Below are 24,777 nucleotides of genomic sequence, written 5' to 3' on the forward strand. Positions count from 1 at the left end.
TCTTCCTGAGCCATGGCGTGCTGTATCAACTCCCTAGGCACCCACTGCATTTTCTCCCAGCGGTGGCTGCCTATCCACAGCACACAGAGCTGTCTCCAGCTGGCAAAGATATTTTTCAGTCATTGGTTTTGTACCCTTTCTGCTTCCTTTAACAACGCTGATGAGATACCAGGCTGGTGACAGGGCGTGGCTGGTAGATATGGATCCAAGCAAAGTGTCCTGGTTTCGGCTGGGATAGAGTTAATTTTCTTCCTAGTAGCTGGTATAGTGCTGTGTTTTGGATTTAGTGTGAGAATAACGTTGATAACACACTGATGGTTTTAGTTGTTGCTAAGTAGTGTTTATACTAAGTCAAGGATTTTTCAGCTTCTCATGCCCAGCCAGCAAGAAGGCTGGAGGGGCACAAGAAGCTGGGAGGGGACACAGCCAGGACAGCTCACCCAAACTGGCCAAAGGCATATTCCATACCATATGATGTCATGCTCAGTATCTAAACTGGAGGGGGTTGGCTGGGAAGGGTGGATCACTGCTCGGGAACTAACTGGGCATTGGTTGGTGAGTGGTGAGCAATTGCATTGTGCATCACTTGTTTTGTATAGTCTAATTCTTTTAGTAGTAATATTGTCTTTTATTATTATTATTATTATCATTATCATTATTATTATTATTATTTTCTTCCTTTCTGTCCTATTAAACTCTCTTTATCGCAACCCACAAGTTTCACCTTTTTTTTTATTCTCTCCCCCATCCTACTGGGTGGGGGAGAGTGAGTGAGCAGCTGCGTGGTGCTTAGTTGCTGGCTGGGGTTAAACCATGACACAAAGCAAAGCAACCTCTCAGCTATGCATGTTCTCCCATGGGCAATAAAATGTCTTTGGTTTTGTAGGCGCAGGAGGATCGGATATGCTGCCGAGGGACCCGCCGGGACCGTGCTCCTGTGAAAGTCCTGAAGCCGAGGAGGGTGCAGGGGTAAGTCTCCTCCCACTGTGTCCCTGTGGGAAGCACAGGGATCTGCACTGCACTCAAACATAATGCTTGATGGCATCCCGCGCTCGGTGGGATGGGCCACATGTTCAGCTGCGAGGAGGTTGTCGTGGTGGGAATAGTTTGCACAGCAGACCCCGTTGGTGTAAACTGCATTTGCTTGACTACCACAAGGTCTCCTCCTAAATATTTGAAAGCCCAGTGCAACGCTTGGGGTTAGGAGGATCTTCAATAAAACTACACCTCTTGGGAGGTCTTGTTAAATAATCCTGGCAGCTCACTGCAAGATGGTGTCAAACCAATGCTCAATCCTTCCTCACCATCAGTCAATCCCCTGCACTTCTTCCCTTGCACCTTCTCTACTTCTCAGGCCCCTCTGCAGTTATCGCTACCCCATCTCCTTTCATCTGCTGGAAACCCACGCATGAGCAGCTCATCAGCATGAGGAGGGCAAGTGTCTGAGAAGCGTTGCCCTCACCTGGTAGCCTGGTGTGGTTAGTGGTGCGTGGAGACACGCTGTTTTGCTGGAAAAGGCGTGATGGGGATATTCCTTTTTCTTTGTTGTTCTCGGTGTGATCTTGTGCAGCCATGTGTTTTTAACAGCAGCAAATTAATTCATTGGTAAGATGTTGGGAGTGGACAGGGAGTGCATGGGCAAGTGAATTACTGCAGGGCCAAGACGTTCATCTTCAGGGCTGCTGACACTGCTGAGCGTGAAGCACATATATCTAAAGACAAAAACAACTATGTTAAAAACTAAAGGCCTCTCCAACAATTTTTTATCATAAATTGGATTATTAAATAAACATGCAAACTTGGATACACATAGCCCATATTAATGCCTAAATTTACTTTAATCTTTTATATTTCTTTAAATTAAATTAAAATAGTAATCAAGGCTGTTAAACTGGTTCAGATGAAACTGATGAAGCAGATTTCAGACTTCTGCTATAAAAGCAGAGGAATTTTTTCTTTAATTACAGTTAGTTAAATTTAGCCCAATAACTGAAACTCTTTCATTCAGAGAAGCATTAAAAGATAAAAATGCAGCAAGTTCGTATCTTCTTCTGGTCTATGAGTAAAAACTGGTGTGAGAAGCTCAGATCAGCTAGCTTTAAGATCTTAAAGGCCATAGTGAATAATCAGCTAAAGTCAGCACCTGCAAAAACTCTTTTTTTAATGAGGAAAATGTAAATGCAGAACATGTTTTGAAAACCTTTTCTTAGATTTTTCTTATAATATTTACTAGTTTCATTTACCATTCAAAAAAACATTAATAATTTTCTCAAAATCCAGGTTTCCCGCAGTTTTTGTTTAAGTGCTAATAAAATCCAAAAGGGGCTGGGCCAATGTGATGTTCAAAAAAAACAAAACAAAACAGATCTGCTAATAAACAACAAATATGAATCTAACTAAATGTGGTTAACAATTTAGAATGGACCATATAGCACAGAATTTCATACTCTTGGCTATCAAAAGCAACAACCAAATTTAAGGTTAATTCTATATAAAGCAGCAAATCAACACGTCCTCGGGGTATCAGTCAGTGGGAATCCACCTTTCTTTAGGCAAATAATTTACAACACAAACAATAAAAGTAAGGTTCAAATTGATAATGCAAAGCTGTCAAAATGAAGCTTTCATGTTATGGTTAAACCAGATATTTAAATCATTCTGATTGCAGTTGGAGCATGGACTTGCACAGGCATTCCCAGACATTTTGCACTGGTTGATATCAGCGCTCTGCTCAGTGTAGTATTGCTTTGTGGCAGCTCATATATCACAAGCAGGACCTGTAGGACTGCTGGGAAAGCTCTGAGCTAGAGTTCAATCAGTCCCTAACTTTCTCTGGCTTAAGTTAAGGTCATACTTAAGGAAGAGGGGAAAAAAGGTTCAATGACTGTGGAATGCAACTTGTTTTAATAACACAGTACTTCCAGTCCTTGGGAGTGTAACACCACGCAGAACAAAATCTGACATAGCGTTGTTTTCTCCTTGGTTTTAAAAAAGAGATCTCAGTTGTTTAATAATGACCCCCCACTGAAGGAGGAGGTTTAATGGCAGAACGTTGTAAGAGGGAGGCTGACTCAGTGCTGCCACTGACACGGCATGAGCAGAATCAGCAAAATGCTAGCACAGAAAAGTCAATGAAGTCCATGAGAGTATCTTTACCAGCATGGAAGAAAATTAATTTAGTCATAGCAAATGACGAAGCGCTGAAATTTTCTTTAATAACTTGCTAACAATTTGTGGAAGGGAGAAGCCTGGCGTTTGAGGCAAAGACTATATGGAGCAGCTGGATAAAAACGCTTTTGAGCTTGCATTTGCTGAGAGAGACAAACCCAAAACAATTGTCCTTTCTATCGCTAAACAGTCAAATGGGCAATGTTATTTTCATATGAGAAAACCATCAATTTTAGATTACCTCTGAAAAGAATCTATGCAGACCTAGTTGCAATATTTTTTTGATGATACCAAGAGAAAGTAGATTCTCAATTAATGGAAATCAGGAAATAGAAATCGACATATATCTCTTATTTTCAACAGTCTGCTTACTCCAAGTGGAGACATGGACCATCATAAAGTTCCCTTCAACTTTAACAAACTATCAACAAGAAACAACAAGCTATCCCTAGGTCCAGACTGTGCTCTTGACTGTATGGGTCAACTCAATGGTAATTGCATAGGTTTCAATAAAGCATAGAAAACTCTTATATCTAGTGGGTAATGACATTCACAACGAGTGAAGACAGGGTATGGATCGGTAAACAAATGTTATACTTGATCCTAGTCATGAGTGAAGTAATATTCTCCCTTACAAGAAAGGAAAGATACGTTCCTCCCAAAGAGCCACTCCATGTAATGTGCTCAGAACTAGCCAAGCTGGACCTATTGTTGAACAAGCCAAAGTTTATAAATGATCTTGGAGTTTTTTATGTTTCTTCCTTCTTTTCTAAACAGCAAAATGCTGCTTCTTCATTGTTGCGTTTAAAACACATCCTGTTATGCTTGCAGCTCTTTTTGGAGTGCAGGTTCAGAATACCATATGGTCTGTTACTGAGCCTTTCTTGCAGCTTTTGCTCAAAAAGGAGAATGGGGGGGGCGGGGGGAGTAGCATAAACTGCAGCTGTTTTTCTTTATTTTTCCACCATCATTACTGCTGACTGGTAACAAGGAAGAAGACGTACATATACACCATTTGGCTTCTCTGCAACACCACTGTACAGGAGGTTGGGAGATTATCTTGGTGAACAACTCCTAATTTCAACAAAACTTTTATGACCATAAAAAGATCAGCAGTAGGCTGAAAGAATTTGTCTTGCAGTGAAAAGGATGCTGCTATTTTGCTGGAATATTTTATCAGAGATATAGAATTTCAATTTGCTCTTTCATTGGTTTTATGAAAGATTGTATCACCGAAGAATCTAAGCGAGTCCAGGAATCTCTGGAAAGATTAATTAATTTCACTGGGCAGCTGCTTAAAAAAACCCAAAAAATCCGAACAGATCCAGGATACAACCCCTTCCCCTCATCCTCCCCCTCACCCTGCTGCCATAAATGCATTGTGGCCAAAAACTTTACAGATAACTCAAAATGACAGAGGCTTTGATATTTTCAGCACTCTGGAGCAGTTTAAAAGGGAGATACTCTTTCTGCACAGTACATGTATCTGAAGCTTGTGAGGCCAGACAGCAAAAATCCCTGGTCATCTTTTGAAGTGTAAGCCTGCATGGCCTTATATCCCCTCCTCCCTGACCCTTCAGGAAGTTTAGGACATATCTTGCTGCCACGCCAGCCATGGAGGGGTGCTGCTGAAATTCAGACGTGTATGCAGTAAAAATCCAAGGCAAGGTACAAGCCAGCTTCAAGGAGTAGAACAGTTTATTTTCTGCAGCTGACGCTTCCCCTAGTTGGCTCCTGCCAGCTCTCATCACTGGTTTTCCCAGGTTGTGCTCTCCATCCCTGGTCCTGGCCACAGCTCACCTCGTGCTGAAGTCAGCAGAGCTGGGCTGGGTAACAGAGAGGAGGATTCATCTGGGTTACTGAACTGCATGTCACAGCACACAGCTAACAGTTCATTTCCAATTATGGTCTCTGCTAATTGCTCTCGAGTGCATCGTCATATCATGACCGAGGTAGGCAACATTGGTCAGGGAAGCCAGAGGATCATCAGTCATTCAAAGTGATCAGAGATATTACGTTTGAGCTCTGGCATTGTAATTTTATTTCTGTGGCTCTGCATGGAAACTGTTAAAGCAAAGTAACAATACTGTCAAGCTGTGGCGCCTGTGTAAAACATGCTCACCTACCTTCATATCCAAAGACAAATACAATTGCCTACTCTGACAGTATGTGAGTTAGACATTAAAATGCACAGCAGTTTCGTAGTGCAGAGCTGCATTTCCATACAGAATACTGTGTATTTTTAATTAGCAGGCCTATAATCAGCTTGTCTTATCATCTCATTACAGTTTCATTTTGCCTGATTTCACTTCTGATGATTGGAAAATGCAGTGAAGCTAAGACACCTCGGCTTACTGCAGGGACAGCCAGTCCTTCAGGCTGGCCATGGGTTTAGTCATTGGGCCTGTTCCCTTTCTAATTCAAGAAAGGGACACATCTTTAGGAAACTGTGATATTGTTGTTTGAGGAGAAAAAAACCTTCTTTGTCATGAGAAAAAGAATTTCTTCTTTGAATATTATCCACTTGTCTCTGACTTTCTGAGAACCTTCAGGTAGGCTTGGGTTTCTCACTTAATCATTTTTAGTATTGCCATCCATCCTGCAGCAAATGACACACCCCAGTTGGAGGCATTTAACACCATTGCAATAACACTGGAAGGAACAAGCATCCAGCCTTGAATATAGGGAGGGCTCAGTAAAATGTCTGGAGAAGGCAGCTTAACTGCTGAAGTTTTGTACTTCAATGTGCAAAATTTAGAAGATTAAAAAGTATCAAGAATTTGCAGGACCTCTCATTAAGGCTGTAGCAACATAAATGTGGAAACATTAGGAGTATGGCAAGAGGGTCTTGCTGTTCTTCTGTGTAGTAGGGATTTCAGTCCCTGGAGGCTGACAGGGTTCCCCATGCAGCAGTAAAGGCAAAGACAGAAGGATTTCTCTTCATAATTGTCAGAGCACACCTGTGGCAACCCTCCAGGAAAAGATGGCATGAAAAAATGTGCCTTTCTGCATTTAGTTAATGTTTGGAAACGGAGTAAGCATTGTGTTGGCTTTGCCTGGTAATTAAATGCACAGGGTTTAAGAGTACTGACTTGTTTCTCACGCTGCTACTTGTGAGCTGAAAAAGTTAGGAACATTTAAATACGAGCAGGTAAAATTCAAATGGTATTATTTTTAATAGTTACAGAAATAGTTTTGTGCAATATTATTTGTCAGCTTTTGATTCCCATCTTTCTTTCCTGGTATAAAAAGTTTTGTGTAACATCCTTTTCTGCTCATCACACTTCCTTTCACCAGACCCTGCCAGTTCCTCAGATCTTTTAAAATCCACCTGTCTCTCCACATATTCACCACAAGGGTCTTTTTTGCTATGACTGCAACCTCTTCTAATCCAGGCTCCTTTCCCAATTTCTGCTTTCTACATAAATCCATGCAGGTGTTTCAAAAAACCAGCCTGTTTTGTCTGCTGCTTTCACTCTCTCTCTCCCACTAGATCTCTTTACAAGATCTACCCAGATCTCTTGAAAGCCTCTGATCAGAGTCCCTTCATATTTTGTCTCTGCTGCAAGTCCCAGGTTCCCACCCAGCTTAGTTTCTGCTAATTGTTCTTCTCATTTGCTGCCACTTTCACTTCAGTCTAGTCTCTGGTGTCTCCCACAGTTGCTTATCTCCCTTGTTGGACTCTTTTTCCTGGGGTGACTCTGGCCCCAGTTTTTCCTGCAGGGGCAAATGTCTTTGCTCCTCAACACTCATTATTGCTTACATTTTGATAACATCTACCGGCCAGATAAGAAATCATTATGTTGAATGAGATAAACTTACTAAAGGAAAGCCTGTCTCTAGTCGAGGTCTCAGTAAACACTTCAGATCCATCTAAGAGCCATGGCATAAAAAAATTTCCAGCTCTCTCTTCCATCGCAGTTTTGATGATTAATGGCAACAAACTATAGCTGTGTTATCTTTGTTTGCACAACTGGAATTGGTAGTTACATTTATAACTCAGTCCTTGCAAATACTGAGAAGTTGAATGCTCAGTGAAATACACCGTGTTTGGGCGTTTATGTGTAGATATTTAAACATTTCTGCACTGTATATTTTGTGAATGGGCTACACAAACAATTTTACTAACTCTACAGGACTTTCTCTTAACTATAGAGCCTAATGTATTTAAGCTGCTGCAGGACAACACTGCTTTATTCTCTGTAGACAACTTTATTCTTTGTCTTGTCATTTTTATTGTTCTAGTGGTAGTGAATAAAACCCTGCATCTGTTCCTCAGGAAGGATTTAATCCAAAGCTCATTGAATGCATTGGAAGAGCCTCCATTGGGCTTTGGATCAAGCTCTTTAGTTCACAAACAAATGCTCTTTGTGAGAATACGCTATTCAAGTATTGTACAGAAGAGTTACAGAGGTTCTGTATTTCTAAAATAATGATTGCTCTTTAAATCATTTTTGCTATGCCTATTTAGTTGGAGGAACAATATGCAACTGTATGTAATTGTTGAAGTACTGTAGTCTGTGATTATCTTGCCCCAGCAGTTGATATAATTGTTGAATATGTGGTAACAAGTAGTGCTATATTTACATGGCTCTTCCTATGCACACAGTAATTCAGAAAATATATGGAGATATGCTCCCTGCCCCTGAGGATGTTCAGGCTCAATCAGGCAAGCTGGACACAGGCAAGCCATCTTTCACTGCCTTATGTTGATGTCATTGATGAAGCAGACTTGAAAGAGGGATTTGTAGAATAAAAGAGGGATACTACTGAATGGGATTTTTTCTCTGCGCTTAGGAAAAGGAACAGACTGAAAGGAGACACAAAGCCCACAGTAGGGGCAAGAAACAGGGGCTATTGTGGAAGAGGATACAAAGAGACTGATATAAGGCAGGAGTAATCAAAGCAGAAACATTAGCTGGAGTAAGACTGTAAAGAGCTTTAAGTGAAACCTTACAGCTCCAGATTTGCAATGACTGCATTTTCCACAAGAAGGAGGGAGAGCCACGAGTCAGTTATGCAGCAGTATTCCCGTGAGCTGCAATAAAAAAAATTTCTTCCTTATAACATCACAGGTACTGAATACTTCTTTGGATTTCTTGTGAAGGGGAACTAACAGTTCCTGCGAACCAAAGAGAACACGGTGCCAGTGAAACTTGGCTGGTTTTGCAACTGCAGAACAGAGTAACTTCTTCACGTGGGCGTAGATTACACAAATAGATACTACTGGGTATTACTCCTGTGACAGAATTGCTTGCAGTAAAATACACTACAATGTGTGGTAAGTGCTGGCAGGGCTACACAGGTAGTTTGTAAGCCGATGATGACTAAAACAATTTATGAAGCCAGTACTAAAACATTACTCACTCAAGGAGTCACACTTAAGTCAATGAGATTACTCACGTAGCTAGTTGCCGATAGAGATCTTGCCAAGCTATTCCACCACATAATAGATGTGTGTAAATGAGCCTGTTAGTCAGCTGAATCACTTCAGAAAATAATTTTTAAGTTGATACTACATTAGTATTTGAACTCCCTAACCACAGCTGAGGTCCCGTTATGTTCTGCAAACACCCACTAACAGGCAGCCCCTGTCCTAAAATTCATCGACTCATATAGACAAATGAGGGAAAGTGACTTGCCTTCAGTGACATCACAGATCATCAGCAACACCAGGAATAGAACAGGGATCTCCAGTCAGTTCCCTACCGGCAGCTCCCTGCCTCTGTAATACTCAACTTTTCATCCCCATACTGAATATAAAGCATTTATGAATGTGACCTCCAAACTTTCCACAGCTCTTCTGCTGACTGAATGATGGATCTCTGCATTCATTAGTTTTATAAATGCACAGAGAATACACAGAAGTACCATTTTCATCTCACACACATTACCGCAAGCCAGTGCATTCCCTCATCCAGCTCATCTGCATGTTATTCTGCAGTCAGAGAAATAACCAGAACCACAAGGAAAGGAAAATTAATCTAATCACAAAATTTCTGACAGCTAATCTAAGACATTTAAAAATCTGCATCCCAAGCAAAACTCATTTTTCACACTCAGTGAAATTCAGTGTGGAGGCTACCAGATCAGGCATCACATTTCAGGACCGCATTTCATTTTATAAATGTTATACAAGTGCCTGGCATATCCAGCATCATTATCACAGTATTTTCCTTCCTTTCTTTATTCTGCACTGCTCTCAGGATCTCTGGGAGTTCATAGAGAACAAGAACAGTGTGCTGGGCTGTAAAACAGCAGCCTGAAAGAATTTCTTCCTAATAGGAAGAGGCATCCCCTTTGAATTATTCTCCATTTGAAGGTTCACTGCATAACAATAAGAAAATCTGCCTCACTGAAATTAGGCTCCAATACACTGACAAAGTCCCAAAGCAAAGACTCCAAGTAACAACTCCTCTGTCTCCTGAATAAAGCAGGAGCAGCAGATATGGATATGGCTTCACTCTCTTCTCTCCCTATTTGTCTCTCCTCCAAACATCTCTGTCTTTCATTTCCTTCCCTTTATCTCCCCATCCTGAGCTGCCCTGTGTCTCTTCCCCTTCCTAACTCTAGGCACTCTTTGTTGGCAATAGCTCTGTCCTCTTTCTGCCCATGGAAGAGGACGCATCTGTACAGAGGCAGATTGTAAACTAGGTCAGTTTATGTGGCAGAGAAAAAAAGCGTAGAAGTAAGAGCCTTTTTGTATAATAACAAGGTCTCACATAAGCATGTGGCCCAGTTGTCAGAGGTGTTGAGTGTCTGCAGTTCCCACTGACTTCAGTGGCACTAGTCCTCTTGTCCACAGGCTGTGTATATAGAAAAACATCCTCAGTTTTGCAGCCCCCTACAAGCAGAAGTTCAGATACGCGGTTGCACTTCCTTGAGCTTTCCCAAGGACATCACGCTAATCTCAGGATCCGTTTTTGTCGATTTTTCCTACATGGTCAGCACAGCCTTGGGATGTACGTTGGTCAGTTGTTGAAGGAGGAATGAAGTAATACTGGGGGTGACATATCCCCTTTCAGTTCACAGGGCACATAAAGCAGGCCTGAAAGGGAATGACAGGCGAGGAACTGTCATTTGAGCGTTAAAAATAACTACTTTTCTTGACAAATATTGGGTTAATGCAGCTGATCTTTATACTCTTCCTACTTTCAGAGTTTTTAGGACAATAGTGACTAATCTTGCAATTCATTATTTAGGTAAAGGTATTTTAACTTCACAGTAAAAATTAGGGAAGGCTGCACTCTGGCAAAGATTAATTCCTTCTTCCCCCTACCTGAAGTCCTCTGTAATGCTGTAAAAAAATTACAGAGCATTAACAAAATACATCTTTAAAACAAAACTTTAAGACATAATTTTCTTCTACTGTTCTAACTGTTGAAAACGCAAATTAGAAGGAATAGGCAAAACTCATTAAAATATACACAGTGAAATCACATTTGATTTCCTCTGTGGTATATTAGTCATGTGCTACCTAATTAATACTAAGTAAATGCATCCCTGTGACAAGAAAAAAAAGAAAAAAAACACAAAAATTTAGACAGTGTCAGTGTTACTTATGGTATTGCTTTATCTAATGGAACAAAATCTGTGCTGCAATCACGCAGTTCAGTCCAATCCTGTATGAGGCCAGTAAGCAGGAGAGGAGCTGAAGGTAATTGTTAGAACAAAAGGGCAGAGGGGTGGGAACCCAGGAAGAGGAGCTCTGAAGATCCCCCTTTGGCAGTGTAACATCTTTGGTTGCTGTGAATATCACAGATTTTTCTCTGCAGTGCAGTGTTGCCAGTCTCCAAAACTTGAGGCCTTCAAAAAGCATTAGACTGGACTATGCTTATTTTAATTGTGTTTCTGAGGCCTGGAGGGGACCTTTCTGCATGGTTCTGAAGTTTTCTGCAACTAAAAAAGACTGAGTTATTTTCTTCCCTTCCTTCCTTGTGGTAACTGGCTTATTCTGTTTCTAGCAGCTGAAGTTTCTAAAAACCCAACAAACATGGTCAGACCTGTGAAACATCCAAAAGGGATGCAACCCCATGCTCCTCTTCCTCTCTTTCTCCTTCGCAGCCCCACATCTTGCCATTTGTATGGCATACCTATCTGTGGGAGTACAGACTCTTACACCTGTGGGGCAGGCTGGTGGGCATGAGCAGTGATGCATGTCCATGCACAGTTGCTTCAGTCAAGTGACAGACGCACAGCTTTCCTTTGCTCCCTGCCCGCTCCCTGCAAATAGACTGAACGGAGCTGTACTGCAGTTCTAGCACATGCCCTGCACAGCCACACCGTACCCTAGAAGGACAAAGGGTAGGAGCCCTGCTTTGGGCAGATAACTGAGTCGCAGACATTCCTGGGAACATCCCTAGATCATGCAGCTGAAATACCCCTGCTCAGAGCTGGTCTCCCTTCGTCCTTCCTGTGCCATATGCTAGTGGCAAGTAAAAAATGTGAGTTAAAAAAGGCCATCCTTGATCCAGAGAACTTACAGCAAAGTATGAAAGAGAGAAAACAGATGGCTGCAGATACGGAGAATGGCAAACTGTTCCCTGGGTCAAAGACCTTGGTGGGGTTTTGTCTGTACCATACTCTGTGTGCTTTCAGACACATATATTTGCAAAGAGGGTTGTGGGCACATACAGTTAATTACTAAGATAGCTTCTTACTTACATTAATAGCACCGGCTTACAGGTCTGCAGTTATGTATGTATGTATCTATTTCCTTATACCGTTAGCTTTTATTATAAGCCTTTTTCACTATTATGGCATTCAGGTAACAATGTGCCTGTGTGTGAGCATCTGTGTCCTTGAGTTCTCACCAGAGGATACAGCAGCTGAATTATCAACAGCAGCATGTAACCTCCCTTTTAAAACATTGGCACCTGAAGAGTGGAGGGTGGCAAATGTGACACTAAACTTCAATACAGACTCTGGAGAACTAGAGGTTTGCAAACCTCGTGCCTGTACTGTGTAAATACAGAGATGCTAATTGGGTTAGAACTAAAGGACACCTCGATTAATGCAATTTATCTCAGAAGAGTCAACATTGCTGCTGTAAAGTCCTGCCTTAAACAAATGTCTTGGAGGTCTCTGAAAGGGTCAACAAAAAAGTGGATAAGGGTAATCTAATTCCCATATGAGACTGGGTTTCTAAAAGGCTCTTGACAAAGGTTTTTAAGGAGACTAAGCAGCGATAGCAACAAGAGGAAAAGCCCTGGTGTAGCTCAGTAATTGCTTAGAAGATAAAATGCAAAGTACAGGAATAAATGACCAGTTCTCACAATGGAGGGAGGTGCTGGATGGTGTGGGGTTCTGCAAGGGTCAGTGCTGGGACGTGTGCTGTTCAGTGTACTCATATCTTACCTGGGAATGGAGTGAAATAGCAAAGTTCATCAGCAGTATTAATTTACTCGAGTCAGTAATAAGAAGACAGACTGTGAAGAACTACACAAGGACATTATGAGGCTGACTGGGCAATATAAGAAATTCAGTGTAGGTAAATGTGAAATGATGCACATAGAGAAACAATTGCGTAAAACAGCGGGCTCTGAGCTGGCCATTGCATGAGTAAAATCTCAGGGTTATGGCAGGCAGTTCCATAGAAATATCAGCTCTGTGCTCACGAATGCCTCGTAAAATATTGTTGAGAGAAAAACATCATTGTGCCACTGTACGAATCCACGGTTTGCCCACATCTTAAATACTGTGTATTTCTTCATCTCAAATAGGATCTATTAGATCAGGATGATGTTCAAGTGGGCATCAAGGATGATAAGAGGTACAGAACGATCTATGGACAAAGGCCCCCATAAGCAACCTACAACTCTTCAGCCAGGAGAAGGAATGATGTAAAAGGATTAGAGTGGAGGTCTGCAAACCCATGAACAGCTCAAAGAGAGGGTTAGGAGCTGTTCCTCATCTCCAGCACAGGAGTTGAGGGGATAATTAAGTTCGTATTGAAACCAAAAATAAAAGGCAGAGGTTCTTCACAGGAGGGGTGGCAGACCAATAGAAATCCTTGCCAGCGCCTACTGTGAACGCTGCAAGCGCATTTGGGTTCAAGGGGACATTGAAGAAGCCCGTGGAAGTCAGCTCCACTGCCTAAAATATATTTTAAAAAAAAAAAAAAAGCTAAACCACACCAATAAACTGAAAGAGAAAAGAAAAAAGAAAAAAACAACCCAATCATCAGCAAAACCACCCCGAAACCCACGGCTCAGGAAACCCCCAGAGCTGCCAGCGGCGGGGAGCTCCCGCTTTGCACATCCCCCCGGAGGCGGGCCGCGGGGCCGCCGGTGCTGCGCCGCTTCCCCCCGGGGCTCGCCCCCCCCCTCCCTCCCGGGGCTCGGCTCCCTCCCCTCCCGCCCGGCGCGGGCATCCGTAACAGGAGAGGGCTCGCAGCCGGCCGGGTAACCCGACCGCGGCGGGACCCGGGGCGCGGGGAGGATGCGCGGAGCCTCCGAGCGGGGCTCATCGCCCCGCGGGACGGGACGGGACGGGACGAGGCGGGACGAGGCGGGGCGGGGCGGGGCGGGGCGGGCGGCGGCTTTGCCTCCCTCTTCCTGGCGTCGGCGAAAGGGGCTGGGCGGGGAGGGAGGAGGAGGAGGAAGAGGAGGAAGGGGGACTCGACGTGCCGGGGCTGCGCGCGGAGCTGGCGGCGCACGCTGCGCGCCGGAGGAGCGGGCGCGCTTTGGCGAGGTACCTCCGTGCGCGGGGGTGCGCGTGCGTCCGTGCGTCCTTCTGTCTGTCTGCCTGTCTGTGTGTGAGCGCGGCTGCGGGTGCGGAGGGAAGGCAGGCGGCGGTGGCTGCGGCTCCCGCGAGTTGTCTGGCCCTCGGCGGGATGCGGGCGGGGGAGGGGGGGGGCGGCGGGCAAAGGTGGAAACGCGGGGGCAGGGGGGGAAGCAAAGCGGGGCGGGGGAGGTAAGGGGGGGGTCGGCAGAGATGCGAGGAGAGGCAGGAGAAAGGCGAGGAGGGAAGATGGAAACGCGGGGAGGGAGAGGCGGGGAGGGGAAGGGAGAATGAAAATGCGGAGAGGGGAAGGGAAGAGGCAAGGAGGGAAGGGGAGATGCTGGTGGCGGGGACCTGCCCTCGCCCTCGCCCACCCCGCGAGGTGTGCCCGCCAGCCCCGCGCCCGCGGGACCCCCCACGCGTGCACATTCCCCTGGGGCGGGAGGGGCTCACGGCGCGGGGGTGCGGGGGGTCGCGGACCGCCGGGGGTGCTGGACGGGGCCGGGGGGCCGGGTACAGAGAGCCGGGTCTGTGCGCTCATCCCCTCCATGTCCGCAGGTGGAGGGGCGGCTCTTCCCCCGCCTCGGCTGCGGTCTGGGGGTCCGGGGGGGTCTTCGCAGCCCTCCCTGGGGGGCGGCCGCTGTGCGCGGGAGCCGGCCGGGCTGGGGGGAGCGGGGAGGGTTGAGAGCCGGGGTGGCGGCGTGGAGGGGGTTTGGTAAGATCCTGAGAAACCCGTGACGTAATTATTTTTTAATCAGCATGGTTTTTTCATGGCCATCTCAATTTTTCCTGGACTCCCCTTTTTGAACCCAAAATCTCCTGTATCTTTGTTCCAAGTCGTTCTATTTTTAGATCCCTCAGTAACAGCGAAGCATGAGTTTTAAATATTTTATTTCTTTTTATTTGGCTTCTGCTTAGGACCACTGCAATGTAAACTTCTCAAACATTGGTGTCTCTTCCTAAAAAGTTATTGAAATTATTACTGAGGTGGGCAGGCAGGCAGCTACTGTGGATATCAGTGTTTGAGTTCCTGATAACATTAATCATTAGCCATAAAGAGCAGTCATCATAGTGAAGTTTGTTTTTTATCTTAAGATGAATCGCGTATCAGCTCCCAGAAGATGTACATTAGGGCAGTAAGTCCCAGGCTAACATTAGAAGAGATAGAGTAGATCCCCCAGTTGTGATTTTACCAATGAAATAAACATGTTGTTTTATTTTGAGCTGTGATCAACAGTTCAACGTTGTAGTGATATCCCCTGATTCTAGCATTGTCTCATAGCTCTGGTATGTCAATTTGTATTCATGCTGTGTAAGTGTTTTGCAGAGGTTTTGCGTATCTGACAGGGATTTATTTCACTTTCACAATTACATTTTCTGGTCTCACCAGCCTCAGGAGCCCAAGGAAGGTATATATACATCAGTATCTGTGGTAGTACATGACTTCTTTTTCCTAAGAAGTGCAAGTTATTTCATATATTTTTAGATCATAGCTTTTATGTCCCTGCACGCAGCAGAGGATGAAGTTATAGCTGAAATTGTGTTCATTTAAGCGTATTCATTGTAAGTATTTCTGACTGGTCAATATTGAGTGTTTTTTATTCGGTTTATTTTCTTTTTTTATCTGAATGACAGTCCATTTGCTGCCCTTTGATAGCCTCTGTCAAAGTAAGTTTGCACAAATTTAAAATGTTACATACATATATTGGCTTTAGATAACTGCTGTGTTGTTTTTCGCATTAGTTTTCAAGCTCCTGTCAAAGAGTACAGGTCCCAGGTGAGCTCTTAAGTAAATTAAGCCACATTTATAGATGTCTTATAATAGTGCCAATAAGAAGTAGCTTTTGTGGCAGCTGATGGTTATTACCCTTCTCTGTGGATATGCAGCTTCCGTACTAAGGGATGTGTGCATAACTTCCCAGTCCTTTTAAAGTACTCAAAACTGCTATTGACTTCAGCCACAGTTTTGGCTAAGTGAAGAATACAAGATCATATGGCTTACAGCATGAAAAGTATACCCAGCAGAATCCTGAGCAGTTTGATGTATACTTTGATCATGGGATAAGTTAATTCACGCCTGGTTTGTCCTGCCTAAACTGCAAAACTCAGTTTTGCTACTGGAAACACCTGCTGATTTAGCAAGCACTATTGATACTGCATTTATAGCAAGACATGAAGAGCTACATAATGCAACATCTAGAACTGTCCCTATTATTACCATTCACAGCGTGGTTTTTCTCTCGTGAACGTGCTGCAGTGCTGATTCTCGGGCAGTTCTGACTTCAACTGACCGGCAGTTCATTTGTGGTTGTGGGGTAAACAGGATTGTTCAAGCTGCCAAAATTGTCTCTCTCTCTTCCCTCCCCCTGCCCCCCTTAAAACAATGAAAAGCTTTGGCGGCTGTCTCTCGTAGCAGTCCGTGCTGAAGGGGCACATCTTTGTCCTCATGTGTGCCCTGCTGCTTGGCTGCCTAAAGTCCATCTTGAATTCTCTGTTACTTTGATACAACTTCTCATTGCTTGCTTCCCATTTCTAGGCTGATTCTTTGTATTTGTTTTGATGCCAAAAGCTAATGAAGGTACCCTAGCAAAATTCTGCACTCACAATTCATTGAGAAGTCCTTTCCAATACTCCCACCCACTAGGAGCAAGAACATTGAAGTTGATATGGATAGTCTTGGCATTCAAATTATGTGAGAAAAAAAAGTTGGCCTGCTTATTTATGGTGATGCTCACTTACCTGAGTGTTGTATTTGTCCTGTAGAGGGGTGTTCTTTAATTGACTGCTGCACTAGACCACTAGTGTACAGCTCTATAAAATTAAGTTTAATTATGAAATATAACAGCAGCACTGAATGAATGCCAGCAAATACAGTTCTATACATCTATAATTTGTGTAATTGTTTTTGAGCCATATGCCAAAATGGTACTCTCTTTCTTCTACATCTCCAAAATTTTAAGTTATTTCTGCTTAAATAATTGTAAGACTTTGGGTTGCCTTGCTCTGGTAAATTACTATTCCACATCAGTCTGTTTCATCCTTCTGAAGGATAAATACTAATTACTTGTGGCAACACAAACACAGTTGAGCAAAGTCCATACTCTATGAACTCTCCTATCTGGGATTCTTCTGCTGCTAAGAATATACTTCACAGTACAGCCTGATGGAGGGGGACCTGGAGAATGATTCTGCAGTTTAGTCTTCAATGAGGAAGCAAACCTTGCAGTCTTCCTCTATCCTGGGGTAGGTCAATTAGAGTTTGTTTTCATCTCAGCCATCTGAAAATGAGATGTCCGGTTTGAGTTGGTAACATAAACTACCTCTGTGGTCCAAGAAATGTGAAAGGTGCTTCCAAAGAGTCAGTCATCTGATATATCTTGGATTGGGAATATTTTTTAAAATAGCCTAATGGTAACCTGTCATCATAGCCATCGTGGTTGACTGCAGGAATCTAGATGTTGACTAAGATGGCATCTCAGGGCCCTTCCGATACTGTTTTCTGTGGTCAAGTGGGAATCATGGTAAATCAGTACTGAAATGTGTACAAAGCTTTAAAAAAGATGCATTGCACACAGTAACTTTAGGAGACCACAAACATATCTTGCTCCTTCCTGAAAAACAAGTCTCAATCCTCAGTGCAGAAGTTGCCCAGCTGTGAAATGGAACTCTTGTTTCTTGCTTTCTCTTCTCTACATTGGAAGATCTTCAGGGCTGTTTTACAATCTTCACTCAAGCAAAGTGTGTTGAAACTGTAATTTCAGTTGCTACTGGAAGTCTCATCCTAGTTTATAAAAAATTATATTGTAACTACTGTTGAAAATTATATACTACAGAAATCTAGATTTTGTCATTCCTTTTCTTATCTCCCAAATAATCATATTCACAATACTTGGTTGTTCTGGTATTATGACAAAATGAACAAAAAAGAGGATACATTTTTCATATTAAAATTCTGGGTTAGCAATACAAATTATGGGCTAATTTTTGGTGATGAACAATCTTCAGTAATCCATTGCAACTGTAAAACATACCATTCTTAATTTTAAAAAGATCCTTTGACTTAAGTTTATAATTAATGAGAGTTCACTCTTTGTTTATTTGATGACAGTAAGGTACTGGGTTTACAGGAAAAAGCAGAACTGTGCCTTTAGAGTAATTCTTCTGAAATGTGGTAAAAATACTTAGGTGTAACAAGACTCAAGTGTTGTATCGCTTGATATACTTACATGCAATATACTGCAAAAGTGAGAATTTTCCCTAGGTATTGTTTAGCAGAGAGAATGATTTCTTTAATCTCTTATTAATAACAGAGAAAAACAATAATGTATTTAAAATAGAGAAAATTCCCTTCAAAACATATATACATCTTCAGAAGGGTTAGGAATTTTACTTTAAAAGACCTGCATAAGCTCATGGGAAAACTTTGGTATGTGCTACTGAATCACAAAAGCGTGTCCTGTTCATTTTAGAATTTTTTTTTCCAGCTTCATCTAATTGACTAAAGAGATGAATCATGATCCAGGGGAAAAGGATGCTTTCAAAGATCTGGATTTTTTTTCCAGAATCTGTTGATTCCACTGATGTCTTTTGTGGCTCTGGGTATCATAATTTCCCTCTTCTCCCATTTTCTCAGTGTTAAAAAGGAAAAAGAGCAGAAAACTTTCTGTGTGTAAATTGCTAAATTCACATCACTGTATGTACTTTGGAAGGGAAGGGTTCTCCATGTTTTAGCAGCTTTTTTTCTACATGTTTTTATATTGCTTTATCTAACATCTGTTTGTACAATATATTCATGAATCAGGAAAACCTTTTAAGGGTGTAGTGGGTATAGTACTACCAGTAAAAGGTGGCTTATATCTGTCTCATTCCCTTTCTAGCAGCTAAAGTTTACCAGTTTACAAAAATAGTGAGGAAAAACTATCTCCTGCCTTGATAATTACAAAATACCTTTAAACTGGCAACACATTAGGATGGTATGGACTTAAATAGAACAAAAAAAACCCAAACCACCAAAACCACAAACACCACTGCCTCAATCACTGAGTAACTTAGTAAGTATGACAATTCTGTTGACTGGGCCAGGGTGCAAATACAAATGCAAATGCATGTGAAGACATATGTAGCTTCCTTCCTAACAGTTCTTCTCAGGGACTGATATTTGACATTACCGCTGTTGTTTTTTATCCAGTAAATCCAAGAATTCAAGTGGACATCGTGTGCTTCATTATTTGGGGCAGTGGCACCAGCATTGTTTGAGTTGAGCTTAGTAACAGCCAGTTTTTCCCCAGTACTCCAGGGAAAAATACAGCTCCATCTGTATACATGCTTGGACTGCGCTATTTCTGTGTCTTGTTAAATGTGGGGCAAGTTTAGTAGTGCCAGTTGAGAATAATTCCCTAGTAGGATTGCTAATATACAACCCAGATCCACCCATCTTTGAAAAAACTTCACCTTTAAGAAGTTCCCTTTTTTTTTAATAACTCTTCTTGGGCAGGCTTCAGGAAGACATTAGACCAGAAATAGGAACCAGCTGAAATATACATCAGTATTAGCGTCCTGCCCCAAACCCCACTGTCAAACTAATTAAATTAGTATAAACGTATTAATAAAGGTTGCAGTATTGCCACAAGTAAAGAAGAAAAGATTATTTTTGTTAAAGCAGCTGAGGTTTAACCAGCAGTTTTTGTACAAACCTTTTCCTCTCTAGTTTTGTTCTATTAGGAATTTATCACAGCGCTCCTGTAGCTTTGTAAGAAAGACAACGTGAAACCAATCTCAAATCTTTAAATATTATCCTGTCAACTTTCCTCGTAAATAGGTCATTTTATTTCCAATTTTAGAGTTCCCCATTAGCTGCTACCCTGCCCCAAGAGTGAGCGCAAGAAAAGGTTTTTGCTGGTGATGCTCTTGAGAACCCACATGTTGGTAAGGGAACTATTACCAATAAACCCAGAGAGTCACTTAAGCTGATTTTAAAACAGTTAAAGTACATGTAAGGTGAAGAGGCCGTTGTGGTTTGTGCCATGGCTTGATGTCCCAGCTGTCCCTATGTCTTCAAGAAGCGTTTTACTGGCACAGGTTGTTCTGACTGAGGAGAGGAGGACTGTGGCCAGCCAAGGTCTCAAGGAAGGGCTGGAAGACCAGGTATGTGAGGAGGAAATGCAGCCACAAGAGTTCAAACGTGTTCAGGTCTCAACACCGTGTTGTTTTGACTGTTCACAGCCCACGGCTGGGACAGGGACACACCAGGACAAGTTCCCAGCAGCGTTCTTCTGACACGGCTTGTCTGAGCTCGGCAGAGCAGTGAGACCGATCCAGTTCTTCGTTGTTCCTTGTTCCTGCTGCTGGTTGCGATCATCAAAAAGAAAAATTCAGACAAAGTTGTGGTCTGATTCTTTTAAGTCTTTTCCCTTTCTCTGCATTATTTTCAGTATTTTCATGGAGTCATTTAGGTTGGAAAAGAGCCTTAAGATCATCAAGTCCAACCGCAAAACTACTTACAGCAATTTTATATTTTTCTGTTGTGAAAGCAGTGGATATATTGAATATACTGAAATTCGCTTAATCAAACCAACTGTTTTGGTCATTTAGTCAGATCTAAAGAGTAGCAGAGAAGAACCTATGCTGGCTTTAGATGCTGTTGTTTCATCTGATAGGAGCCTGAGTCTGTCCTGCATCCATTTGATGCTCCCAGTCTTCACGATGCTTCCTGTCACTATCTTTGGGCTGCCTGTAGTTTGTACTTTCACTTATACTCTTCTGGTTCAATTCCTGGCTTTGTTTAATTTAGAAGTGTCAAATAGAGACTTATTAGCTTTCTTCACATATCTTCTTGCTAATGCAAGCTTGTTCTTCCTCTCCAATTCTCGAGTCCATATGAGTCCCCTCTGAATCCCTGGTGAACAGCAGCTCTGAGGAAGAAGAGCAGCAGCCAGACTTTTGGGGAGTTTTTTGGAATTTGGGTTGTTCCACCTGAAATGCTTTACAAGAGGAGCCAGCACAGTCTGAAGAAGTGCCCATTCGCTTTCTGAAAATGAGGCCTTTTAACAGCGTTTTTGATGGGCATTCTCAACACCCCTATCCTGTTGCCTGTTTGGCTTTCTGGGGTGATGTATCTGTAAGGCCTAGATTTATGCTCATCGTGCTGTATAAGATGTGTTTATCAACTTGGTTAGTGAGAACAGAAGTGGCATGGTACAGCGGATCAGGATGTATATTGACAAAGATTTCTAGGGAATAGTTCTCACTTTAAATTAAAAATACCTTTTAATTAGTTGACATTTTTGACCAGGATATATTTTAAGCCCTTAAACTTCTTGAAAATCTTTTTCCGTCTAATTAATTTAGAGATAGCAATGGGGAGCTCAGGTAATTTTGAAATTTCAAGGAGGATCAGCCTTGGGGGAAAAATTCACATTTGGAGTTGTCACTGGAAAGCTGACAACAACTACTAGGATATTTAGAGAGTCCTGGAGCCAGTTTGTGAAACTATTAGCATATAAACCGGACTTACCAGAATTTAGCTTTGAGTGGCAGTTTATTCCACAGAACTTTTGCTGATTTCTTGAAGGTGGGTGAAGGTATGATGGTGGCCAGTGTCATGGTTGGATCCCAAGTAGTGTTTGGCGATTGAGCCAAACTGGGATTGATGGGTACATAAACCAGTCTTTCAGAATCAGCTGTGCTGAAAAAAAAAGCCTGCGACAGAATTACTGTTTCTTGTAGGGCGCTTTCTTGCTCATGTCCTTTTGTCAGATGTCATCAGATGCCTTCTGCTCTGAATAAAATGTTTCTAGGCTATTCTGCCTCTTATTCATTCCCCAGGCCTCTCCATAATTCAGGGCTTTCATCTGTATAGCAGCAATGATTCGACAGCAAAATTTCTTTGTTCTTGTCTGCTTCTTGTGGGATATGTGGGAAACCCAGAAGTTCAGCTCTCGGGCATGTCTTGCCTACTGTTCTTGTTGACTCTGGCAAGTCAGTGTATCCTGCTGGCCTGGGTAAAGGACATGACTTCTCTGTGACGAGCTGGATAGGGTTTGTATTAAACCATCTCCCGCTGGAAACCTGTTTTCTTTCTGGAAGAAAAGGATGATAGGACTGTTCTCTTGCGTGCTCCAAGACTCTGGATTATCGCAAGCTTTCTGAAGGGAAATCAAGCCAACACCCTATGTTCTCGGCAGTGTGAACTGTCAAAAAGGGACTTTCCAAGACAGCCTGAGAGGATATTGCCAACTGATCACCAGCTGCCTGGGATGTAGATCCTGTGAGGGCAGAGGAGCATGTGCATAGTATTTTTTAAGCATTCCTCTTTCCATGCCTGTGGGACATGTTTCTGCAGAATGGAAAATAAAACTGGGATCCTGCAGGTGCAGATGTTACAGTGGGTGTGTCTGTTGTCATGTTAGGCACTGGTAAGCAACCCAGAGGCAAAAAACTAAAAAAATATGTAAAAAAGGCTTGTCACATCAACAACTCAGTTTCTATTAAAAATAGTGGTGAGTGTGGAAGAAGGAGAGCGAGAGGAGGTTACTTATGCCAGTGCTCATTAAGTCGAGAGCCAGATGGCATTTAAAGCCATGACCAAGTTGCATCGGCCAGAAGTATTCATCTGCAGATGTAGAGAATCTGAGATAATTAAAGACTAAAGCACTTCTACCAATGTAACATGTGCTGCCTTTGCCTTCACATTTGCCTTGTGACACACGGACAGCACTCACACTACAGTGCATGGTCTCCAGAGGATGGCAAAGTCAGGCTCAGGTTGTGCCCCCCTCTCAGTTTCATGGGAGGGATTGATTCTTCAGTGCTTTACTCATTGCAGACCCTTACACTTCTGCAGAAAAAGCATGAAGCATCAGACCAGAGGTCTCTGCTCACACCTTCTCTTAGAGGGTTTGTGTCCTCTAGGCACAGGTGTAGCTGCTGGTCCAGACTGGGGGAGTGAGCAGTGAACATCTGAACACCAAAATGCCAAGTTACCTCTGCGGGTACTCTGCCACCTCTTTCGGCTATGCGTTCTTAGGTGGTGAGGGCCTGTGAGTTTAGTAGGAGTGTAACAGCAATGCATAGTGGGATGGCTGTATTTTATGGATGGGGACTGACTCTCTAGTTAAAAGGCCTCCACGAACGTGTGTGCTTTGCCCAACATCCCACTGGCATCAGCCGTCTGTCAGAGTGCAGCTGCGTTGGGAAATGCATCATGCAGTTTACATCTTCTTTCTAGCTGGTGGATCTAATGAATACTTTAATTTCCTTGGGAGACAGAAGGGAAGGGGAGAAAAAAAAAGGAGACGCTGCAGAGCTTGCAGTTCTTATTGTGGCAAATGTGAGTTTGAAACAGGATACGTGAAATTTTTAAAGAAGAAAAGGCGACCCACTTTCACGACAGGAGGACTTCACTTTGCTAGGCATGATTACAGGATTTTGTAGTGACTTGATGGTTTCTTCCCTCAAGAACGTGGTGGTGGGCTCCAGCACCAGAGGAAATCCATTGTGGAGGGTCATGCTGACAAATTCTCAGGCTCCTCCTAGTCAGGACCTTGAGTATTTTAAGTGGACAGTATGAAAACAGGCCTGTACTGCTCTCTTGCATTTCATGTTTGGGACTAGATGCTGGGTGATAACAGTTAGCTTTGGGTTGGTGAAACAGATTTTGTGTATATATTCTGTTGCTGGATATCAGTGAGCTGCAGACAGTAATAATTCATGCTGTAGAACAGTATTCGAAGTTTACTTTTTCTAGTAAATTCAGATTTACTTGGATTATGTGGGCTTGATGTGGAGCTTGCTATAGACGATGTAAATTTCTCCACAGAAAAAAAGTCTCATAAGGAGACTAAAAACCAATTCTTCTCCAGCTTACAAGAAGCCCTAAGGAAGGAGTAAAGTCCTCTCTTATTTAACTAAAGAGCAGCTTCACTGATAACAAGTTTTGGCTTGTTAACTGTAATATTTGGGGTTTTTTAAATCTTTAAAGTTTCAGAACATTTCCTGGGCTGAAGAGTTAAAAACTAACAAAAACATTTAGATTTCGAGTGTATTGTAAAGATCAGAAGAGTCTGAAAGAATGACTTCTCTGGAGCCTTTGTTGTTCTTGTTGTTCAAACACTGAGGTTTATACCCTTCTCTGAAAAGCTCTGATAAAAGCCACCCCTCCTCCAAAACACCAAATCATTCAAACCCAAGGCCCAAGCTTTCAGTAATGCCAACGTGTATGGTTTGGCAAGAGAAGACCCTATCATTTTTCTCTCTGCTAACAAACACAGATGAGCAGAGAAATATGGTATTAGTCTTTCTCAGTATTTCCTGCAGTCTGTGACAGTGTTGCCAGAGTTTCTTTGGTTTGGCTGTTACAAAGATAACAACAAAAAAATAACTGTCCTTGGAGTTGCAGGGCAGGGTCCTACTTCTCCTGAAGTCTGTGATGGGAAGGAGATGCGGAGATGGGGGGTAACATCAGGGAACTCTGCTCAGGGGACTGACCAGGGGAGTCAGCTTGGCCAGGGCAATGGCATTGGCTCACATCCTTGCTCAGCGGGAGCGAGAAGCTCTTGCACCAGCGTATTTTCCAGTCTGTGTCGCCTTTGCACTGTCTCCCCTTTCCTTCTCAAACGGCAGCATCCCCAGTCTCTTGCTCTGCAGAGCAAGCTGTCCCCTCCCCCCACCTTTAACCTAGTTCTTGTCTTGCAGCCACCTCAAAACTTTTCTTCTTTCAGTGTTTTACGAGTTTCTCTTTGAAGTGTTTGCTGGCACTGGGTGTCGAGGGCCTAAACAAGAGTGAAGTGTACATATCCTAAACCCTTCCCAGCTCTGGTCACGGTCTGATTTATGTGAGGTTGAGAGGAAGATTGACGCATTTTGTTCAGGGAAGCTCTCTGAGTGTTC

General features: G+C 42.9%; 1 protein-coding gene across 1 annotated transcript in view; it reads left to right on the forward strand.

Moving 5' to 3' along the window:
- PALM2AKAP2 (PALM2 and AKAP2 fusion) overlaps positions 1-24,777 on the forward strand; it is a 146,389-nt gene that overhangs the window by 32,788 nt on the left and 88,824 nt on the right. The window contains exon 2 of the mRNA XM_050913245.1: positions 887-969. Within this exon, the coding sequence (XP_050769202.1) occupies positions 887-969 (83 nt within the window). The remainder of the gene's footprint in view (positions 1-886; positions 970-24,777) is intronic.

The sequence above is a fragment of the Gymnogyps californianus genome, chromosome Z (genome assembly GCF_018139145.2).
Source record: "Gymnogyps californianus isolate 813 chromosome Z, ASM1813914v2, whole genome shotgun sequence".
Classification (NCBI taxonomy): Eukaryota; Metazoa; Chordata; class Aves; order Accipitriformes; family Cathartidae; genus Gymnogyps; species Gymnogyps californianus.